At 47.2% G+C, this 9,346-nt stretch overlaps 1 protein-coding gene across 1 annotated transcript; it reads right to left on the reverse strand.

Annotated features, from left to right (window-relative positions):
• Nucleotides 1-749: 749 nt before the first annotated feature.
• Nucleotides 750-8,188, reverse strand: GPX7 (glutathione peroxidase 7). The gene is made up of 3 exons (XM_066265012.1): nucleotides 8,010-8,188; nucleotides 2,648-2,909; nucleotides 750-1,341 (listed from the first exon to the last, which is right to left on the reverse strand). Exons 1-3 carry the CDS (start codon nucleotides 8,142-8,144, stop codon nucleotides 1,178-1,180), a joined length of 561 nt encoding a protein of 186 aa, XP_066121109.1. The 5' UTR covers nucleotides 8,145-8,188; the 3' UTR covers nucleotides 750-1,177.
• Between the last annotated feature and the right edge of the window lie 1,158 nt (nucleotides 8,189-9,346).

A 9,346-nucleotide genomic window follows, 5' to 3' on the forward strand; every position in this document is an offset into this window, starting at 1 on the left:
TGAGAGAGAGAGACGGACAGGAAGGGAGATGAGAAGCATCAATTGTTTGTTGTGGCATCTTAGTTTTTCATTGATTGCTTTCTCATATGTGTCAAGACTGGGAAGCTCCAGCCTAGCCAGAGACCTTGGGCTCTAACTAGTGACCTTGGGTTTCAAGCCAGTGACCGTTGGGTTCAAGCCAGTGACCATAGGTTCATGTCTGTGATCCCATCCATGCTCAAGCAGGTGAACCCGCACTCAAGCGTGAGCCTGCGCTTAAGCTGGTGAGCTTGGGGTTTTGAACCTGGGTCTTCTGTGTGCCAGACCGACATTCTATCTGCAACACCACCACCTGTTCAGGCAAGGGGTACATTTTCATTTTATCATGTCATCCTGTATTATCTTACAATAAATTTACATTATTTTTGTAATTAAAAAAAATAATACAGCCTGACCCGTGGTGGCGCAGTGGGATAAAGCGTCAACCTGGAACACTGAGGTCGCCAGTTCGAAACCCTGGGCTTGCCTGGTCAAGGCACATATGGGAGTTGATGCTCCCTGCTCCTCTCCCTCTTCTCTCTCTCTCTTTTTCTCCCTCTTTCCCTCTCTCTCTCTCCTCTTTGAAAATTGAATAAAGTCTTTTTTAAAAAGTTTAAAAAAATAATAATACAGAGGAAAACAACAACAACAAATGTTTGACCTAGATTCTCATTAGCTGGAAATTCATGTTGGGTGCAAGTTTTCATTGATCACAAGTTAGTTTTGGGGTTTTTTTGCAAAAAAATATTTATTGAATGCATCTTATTGAGCTGACACTGCCCTAGGCACATTTATAGGTCATTCATTAATCCTCACAACAGCCCTGTGAGGTAGGAATTGGCCATGTTTTATAGAGTTCTTAATAGGTAGAAGATTATTGCTTGATATACTTCTATTTGCCACATGTTTTCATGGGCTAGAAGTTCTTATTAGCTGGTGATTCATTGGTCAAGAGCTCTTGTTGACCAGGAGTTCTGATAGGTTGCTCTAAGATTCAAATCATCAAAAATACTGGAACTTTTCCCCCACGGGAGTAAGTGAGATAAAAGTGGAGGAAGGAGAGTCATGATCTCTCCCTTTCAAGCACCATTTGAGTTTGCTTTGGTTACCCATGGGAGGTGTGTGTGGGGGGGGAACAGTGGGAGCGGAGAGAAAGTGGTTATAAGTCTTCTCGCTTCCTCAGGATGAGCTTCCTCACAAGTGCTGTGATCTGGGGTCTGATCTCCTCCACCGACACAGTTGGGTCCCAAGCCCCTACCACCTTTCCATCTGGGGCCACTAGGTACTTCCAGAAGTTCCAAGTGGGCTCCTTTCCAGAAGTTTCTAGAGAAAAAGGAAGGAGAGCAAAGTGTACTTTCCTGTGTACCCTCTCCGGGAATTCCACTATCAGTGTCCATTCTTCCCTTAAAGCAGCGGTTCTATTAGTTAGAGTTAACTGGAGAGTTTTTAAAATCCTGATGCTCAGTCCTCTTCCTCTCACAAACCATTTAAATCAGAATCTCTGGGGTAAGACTCGGGCATCAGTATTGTTCAATAACTCCCCAGAAGATTCTAATGTGGTGTCAATGTTGAGAACTACTGCTCTAGGATTCTGTGAAGTGCTTGATAAAGCAGTATCAGAGCTTCCTTTATTAAAAACCTCAAACTACTGAGTAGTCTACACCCTATTTTCAAATAAAATCTAAGTGGTTTCCAAATGTTAGTTCATGGACTGGTTGCATCTGAACCATGGTTGTGGTGGTTCGGGGAGCTTCAAATAAGCAGATTCTTGGGCCCTGCTTCAGTAGGTTACAAACTAATGTATTTTTAACAGCTCCCTGGGTGCTTCCAAAGTGGGGCCAGGTTTGACCTATAACTATGGTAACTGGAAAGGAACTAATAAAAACACACAGGGGAAAAAAAGCAAATATTAGGATTGACCCACAGGGCAAAATTCCAATCTACCTCAGTAAGGGACCTTTTGTTTGCTACACTGTTGTTTCTCGTTCACTTCTCCAGGTGAATGTGTTGGTGGGGTGTGTGTGTGAGAGATATGAAGGTGACCAGAAGCAGGGAGTGGGAGAAGGCAAAACATGGAGCCCCAAAGAAGGAAAGAAGGCACAGGAGGAGGAAACAGGACCATAATGACAAGTGTGGCCCATGACCCAATTTTGTGGCTTTGAGGCTTCTGGCTGGAGAAGGGATCTATTTCTAAATATTGACATCTGGTATTTTAGCTCAGGTTTCTCTCCTGTGGCCTATGGACTTTGACTCTGACTAAGGACAGGAGATGCCTATCAGCCTTCCCCTGGCATGCGGCATCTCCTCTCTGTCTCTACCTCAGTTGCTCCATCCAAAGTCCAAGTAATTTATATTGACTGAAATCTGAGAGCCTACTCTCCTTCCAGGAACCCTTGCATATGAAAACTGGATCCCAGAGATGTCTGCAAGAGTGACTCTGGGGGACTACTGATGTTCTTAGGTGAAGATATTCTTAGGAAACCCCTCAGCTCATCCTTAAAGATTGGTGCTGGCATGCTGGCACAGACCATAAACCCATCTGGCAAGGGTCTGGAAAGTGGATTCTGCTGCCCAGGGAGCCTTGGCCTCGGCCAGCTGAGGGAAGGTGAGAGGAAGGATCAGGACTTACGGATCAGGTACTTGAAAGCAGGGTGGGCACCACTGCCGGTCACTGCAACCTTGCTAAACATGGGGAAAGAGACACTATAGGTGTGGCGGGCAAAACTCTCGATCTCCTTGTTGCTGTCAGGCTCCTGTTGGCCAAACTGGTTGCAGGGGAAGGCAAGCACGTTGAAGTGGTGGGGCCCCAGGTCCCGCTGTAGTTGCTGCAGGGCCCGGTAGTGCTGGTCTGTGAAGCCACACTCACTAGCCACGTTCACCACCAGGGACACCTGAGTGGCAAAGACAAAACCCAGACATGCACAAACCAGTGAAGAAGCATGCATTTATACATGCCATGACATGCCCACATGTGAGAATCTCCCCAACAATTAATGCTATCTCTCATACATACAAAAACACGACGTACACACGTAAATGTGAGTGCAGTATTTTCACATATACACAAACACATGCACACAGGCACAAGTGAAATCAAACACACAGGGCTTACAGATATGTGTACATACACATACATGAACATTCATGAGAATAAGCACACAATATTCACAAATTGGTATACATATGCTGCACAGTATATAAGATACATTAGCACACATCACTCATGCCCACAAACACAGCACCGAGAGAGGCATACACACTGGGGAGCTCACATCAAGAAGTGATGTGGGGCCTGACCTGTGGTAGCGCAGTGGATAAAGTGTTGACCTGGAATGCTGAGGTTAGCCGGTTCAAAACCCTGAGCTTGCCTGGTCAAGGCATGTAGGAGAAGCAACTACTGAGTTAATACTTCCTGTTCCTCCCATCCCCTGTTTCTATACTCTCTCCTCTCTCTAAAATCAATAAATAAAATCTTAAAAAAAAAAAAAAAAGAAGTGATGTGGGGGAGTAGAAAGGTAGACCTGGGTTCAATTTCTGGCTCAATCAGCTAGCATTCATCATTGTAGATGTCTGAATACAAGTCAGTCTCTCTTCTGAAATGTGAACCCATGGAGGGCATGTCTACTTCACTCCAGAGCCTGACGTGTGGAAAAGTCTCAGAAAGTGCCTACTGAATGAATAAGTGAGCACACATACACAATCACAAGTGCAAGTAAATAGACATACATGGGTTTTCTTCTTAAAAGGACCCCAAGGTCCCTAGGGCAATCCCTTTTTGCCTGCCCTTCTCCCTCCAGTAAACAGATACCACTTTCTTCTATCACTAGACTCACCCTTAAATTTATTATGGCCTTATAATAAATTTACTAATTTATATACATTTTCTCTGGCCAGTTGGCTCAGCAGTAGAGCATTGGCCTGGCATGTGGAAGTTCCAGGTTTGACTCATGGTCAGGGCACACAGGAGAAGCAACCATTTGCTCCCCACCCTCCCTCCTGCAGCCATGGCTTGAATGGTTTGAGCAAGTTGGCCCCAGGCACTGAAGATGGCTCCATGGCCTTGTCTCAGGTGCTGAAATAGCTTGGTTGCTGAGCAACAGAGCAGCAGTCCCAGATGGGCAGAGCATCACCCTGTAGGGGGACTTGCAGGTGGATCCTGGCCAGGGCACATGTGGGAGTCTTTCTCTCTGCCTCCTGCCTCCCTGCCTCTTACTTAATAATAATAAAAAGAAATTTATATACATTTATTTAGCGCCTTTAGGTGACAAATATAAAGCTGGCTGATGGAACTTGATTATAATACTGCAATTACAATTCTGGCACCAATGCTATGTTTTTAGCTTCTAATTATATATTTTTAAAGGATTTAAAATTTTTTTATTTATTGAATTTTAGAGAGAGGAGAGAGAGAAAGAAAGGGGAGGGGTGGAGGAGCAGGAAACATCAACTCATAGTAGTTCATTTTCATATGTGCCTTGACTGGGGTTTCAAACTGGCGACCTTAGCATTCCAGGCCGACTCTTTATCCACTGCACCACCACAGGTCAAGCTAGGATTTTAAATCTTACCTTGTGTATGGACTGCCCAGCCTTATCTTTCTGGCCACCTTTTTAGAAGAGCCAGGTTTATACCAGCTGCCCCCATAGAGGGGGCCATCTCCCAGGGGCAATTGGGCACGCATAGGCACAAACTGCTCAGGTTAGACATTTTGGGTTGGATATTACTTGTTGTTAGGGGGCTATTCTGTTCATTGTAGGATGCTTAGCAGCATCCTTGGCCTTTACTCACTTGATGCCTAGTCCTGACAATCAAAAATGTCTCCACACATTGCTAAATGTCCCCCGGGGGAGCAAAATTATCTTCAGTTGAAAACCACTGAGCTGTAACTCCTTCATCCTGCTTCCATCAGATGAGAGTGGTCCATTTGCTGGGGCCACAGGCTGTTAGAACACCGCCTCCATTTGCATCTGCATATGCCATATTCTGTCTGCGGTAGTGAGAAACTGGGATCCTTAGCTTCATTCCCTAGTCAGGGGTCTTCCTCTTTCTGTTCTGCCTGATACCTGGGCATTGAGAGCATTAAAAATTGCTTATTTTTGCCCTGGCCGGTTGGCTCAGTGGTAGAGCGTCGGCCTGGCATGCGGGGGACCCAGGTTCGATTCCCAGCCAGGGCACATAGGAGAAGCGACCATTTGCTTCTCCACCTCCCCCCCTCCTTCCTCTCTGTCTCTCTCTTCCCCTCCCGCAGCCAAGGCTCCATTGGAGCAAAGATGGCCCGGGCGCTGGGGATGGCTCCTTGACCTCTGCCCCAGGCGCTAGAGTGGCTCTGGTCCCGGCAGAGCGACGCCCCGGAGGGGCAGAGTCATCGCCCCCTGGTGGGTAGAGCGTTGCCCCTGGTGGGCGTGCCGGGTGGATCCCGGTCGGGCGCATGCGGGAGTCTGTCTGACTGTGTCTCTCCCCGTTTCCAGCTTCAGAAAAAATACAAAAAAAAAAAATTGCTTATTTTTAACCTGCATCTTGTGTGTTTGCCCACTCTTTTGGAAGGAAGAAAATCCTGCTTCTACTAGTTTCATGCCTGAAACCAAAAAGCTTATCCTTAAAGTGACCCAAACACACCCACCCAAATACATATAGTTTGTGTAGCAAGCAAATAAACAAGTCATTCACACACATACACACACTACACTTGGCCTACAAGTACATCACCTCACACTGCAGGAAGCACATTCCTAAATGGCTGCCCATTCATTCATTCATACTCAATGCTGATCTAAATGACTGTCTTCTCAGTCAGCCTGAAGTCATAAATCATAGTCTTGCTCATGACTATATCTCCAGGGCTGCACCTTGTGCCAAACATATAGTGGAAGGCAGTAAACTTTTTTAATTTAAAAAAATTATGATAAAATATACATAATGAGCTAGTAACTATTCTGCTCACAAAAACTGCCCAACTGACAGATCTAGCTTGCAGTTAATGCAGCATCATTTACAGCTTTCCTGGACTATTGCTGGTTTCCTTCTATACCTGGTGTTTAAGGACATGGGCTCTGGAGTTAGTCTGCCTGGGTTCAAATTCTAACTCTACTGCTTAGTAGTTGTGTGACTTTTTTCTTCTTCTTCAGTTTCTTTCTGATTGATTTCTTGGCCTCTCACTCCCATGCATTTACCAATGACCCAGAGTAGTGGTTTTCAACTGCCCGTCAACATCAGGGTGGTTAACTCTTTTGCAGACTGGCACAAAACTTCTGGCAGACCAGTGGTTGAAAACCACTGACCTAGAGTATTAAAACACAGAATTCTGAGATTACTTCTCTAGGTCATTTTTCTCCAGGATTTCTGATCCTTGCATCCTAAATGTCTTCTTATTTCTGAAAATAAATAGACTTTGTTCTATTCTTGTCATAGCACTTATTACTACTAGGAGTTACCTTTTTTGTTTTTCTGTTCCTTTTTTCTTTTCTCTCTCCTCTTCACCTTATATAAATAAGCTCTATTAAAGTGGAAACTTGTCTGTTTTGTTCATCACTGTATCCCCAGTGCTGGCCTAGTACTTAGTATACAGCAGTTGTTCAATAAGAAATGGTGAATTAATGAGTAAGCAGAGCTTGTCAGGTGGTAAACTGGGGCTCTGTGGCCAGTTGTACTGGGGGAAGAAGAGGCCTGGATGGGAATGGACCTTGTTCTTATTGGCTCTTGCTCTGAGTTCTGGATGCAGCTCTGGCTGGGACCCACCAAACACAGTACAGAGCATTCTACCACGTGTTCCACAATGTCATCTAATTTAAAACTCACAATTCTTTGGGAGACAATCAGGACAAAGATTACTGCCACTAGAATTTAAAGGCTTAAAGAGTACTTTGTTCACTAAAGATGGCCTTGCTCCCTGGAGAAAAATGCTGACAGCCATTTCTTTGTGGTCCATCCACTGGACAGTGAGCCCACCTGTTCATTAGAGACCAACTCCCCGTCCTTCCCACACTACAGCCTCACTTGAGAAGTGGACTTGGAGGACTCTTCATTCCACATGGTGCAACATCTAGGCCTCTTACTATAGTGTTCAAGGCCCCTCTTGGTGTCTCCTTACCCTCTTCAGCCTCATCTTCCACCACTCTCAGCCTCACGCTTTATACTCCTTTAAACATGACTGCTTGAAGCCACCACCCCCAACCCCACCCCTCCATCCCACTTTTTGCTGTTTGCAACAGAGCCTTGACATGGACAGTTCTCTGCCTGAAATGTTCTTCTTAGTCTTGCTAAAACCCACTTTTGTTTCAGACTCACCCCACATACTTCCTCTCTGAAGTCCTCTCTGAGCTGAGATGCCCTCTTGGTAAGGAGTTAGCCTGGATGGCTCTTATATTTCACCATCAGCTGCCATCTTAGGAGTTTGCCTAGAGCAGACCAAAGGTGGATGAGTGGTTCTCCTCCAGGCTCTGTGCTTTAGAGTACTGTGGGTCCCTGTACAAGTGTCTCCCTCTCTGGGCCTTAGTGTCCTCCGTGGAGAATGATCTGGGTTAGGTACCCGTGCACTCCCTTTCTTTTCTACAATGTTCTCGTTGGACTCAGTATCATCAACTCCCTCAGTGCAGACACGGAAACTGGGGATCGGAGAGACAAAGGCCGCAGGATGGTAGGGTTACTTTTTCCACACTTGCGCGACAAAGGCTGAGCCGAGGTATCCAGCCTCTGGGAGGGGTCCGGACCCACTGCCCATAGTCGCAGTCAGTGATAACAGAGTCGGTTGCCTGCGAGAGTTTCGGATTTTCCTGCTAGCTAGGGCCCTGCCACGTAGTCGCAGGACAGACCCTGAGCAGGATCCGCGGGCGCCACGCCCTCGGAGGAATGCCGGGGTGGGGGCGGGGATCCAGGTCTGGGTCGCCGGGTGGTGGAAGCCCCCTCGGAGCCACACCCGGCAGGCTCCCGGGCCGCAGGACGCCCCCATCAGGCCCTGCAGGAGCAGCACCGAGGCCCCGCGAGCGTACACTCACCGAACCACGGTACTTCTCCAGCGACACCAACTTGCCCCGGATGTTGACAGCTTTGAAGTCGTAGAAGTCCTGCTCCCGCTGTGAGCAAGCCACGACCACCAGGAGCAGCCACGCCGCCAACAGTGCAGCCACCATGACTTGCTCCCACGGTGGCCGCGTTGCTAGGGCAAGGACTGGGCGGGGGGACCCGGCGTGGGGGGCGGGAGGAGGCGGCCCGGCGCCACCCGGCCTGCGAGGCGGGACGCGCCCCCTTCTCGTTCTCGTTCTCGTTCTCTTCTATGAGTGGTGGGAAGTCAGGCTCTGGACCTCAGTTTCCCCATCCTTATTACGGGAGTGTTGGACTCCGCGCGCCTTCCTAGATCGCAAAGCCACAAATCCAAATTCTCTCTTGTTCTAGGATGCAGAGACTTGGTAGAGAAAGGAGGTGAAAATCTGGATCGGAAAGCTAGCTTCTAATTAGCACATTGACCTCAGGCTTGTCACGCTACCCTTCTGGGCCTCAGTTTCTCCATCTGTTCAGTGGGGCTAGCCTCCCTTCTTGCCACAGGTAGGCAGTATAGAATGGGAGAAATAGAATAAAAGGGTAGGAAAAGCTTTGTCAGCTGTGTGGTGTCTACTCACTTCAGGTGAATGAATGAATTGTTCTCGAAAGGGGTGGCATGGAGAAGGGGAAGGGCTTGTTGCAGGTTGGCGAACTGGGAAGCAGATTCTGAGATTGGGTTGCAGCGCAGGATGTTTATAAGGAAACATTCTGGGAGTCAACACCCATGGAAGGGAGAGGCAGGAACAGGAGTGGGCAGAAGTCCAGAGCTCCGTGCAAGCCCACAGGCAGTTTTGGCTGGCTCTACAGGGACTCAAGCTAGAACAGCTCATCAGAGTTGTCCCAGATAAACTAAATTGACCAGGCTTTTATATCCTTACCTTCATCAGTCATTGAATATAGGGTCATCTGAGAAGAGGTATGACAGAAATCAAGGTGGCTCTGTCCCTGGAGGGGCTGACAGTTAAAGGCTTTCCACTGACAGCACTGGTGTCCTAAGTCTTCACTAACAGGGCATCTGGGCAGCACATCATAGTGATTCCCACACTCAGAAAACCCCTACTGAGCTCCACTAAATGCCAAACATGGTGCTGGGTGCTGACACTGACCTAGTTTTCTGGGAGCTCACAAGCTGTCATTAGAGAAGCCAGGTAAACTGGGGATTTTGTATAATGCAGTAGGGGCTAAGCACTCTTAATCATTCAACAAATACTTTCTCTTTTTATTTTTTATTTTTATTTTTATTTTTTGTATTTTTCCAAAGCTGGAAATGGGGAGAGACAGTCAGACAGACTCC

The sequence above is a fragment of the Saccopteryx bilineata genome, chromosome 3 (assembly GCF_036850765.1).
Source record: "Saccopteryx bilineata isolate mSacBil1 chromosome 3, mSacBil1_pri_phased_curated, whole genome shotgun sequence".
Lineage (NCBI taxonomy): Eukaryota > Metazoa > Chordata > Mammalia > Chiroptera > Emballonuridae > Saccopteryx > Saccopteryx bilineata.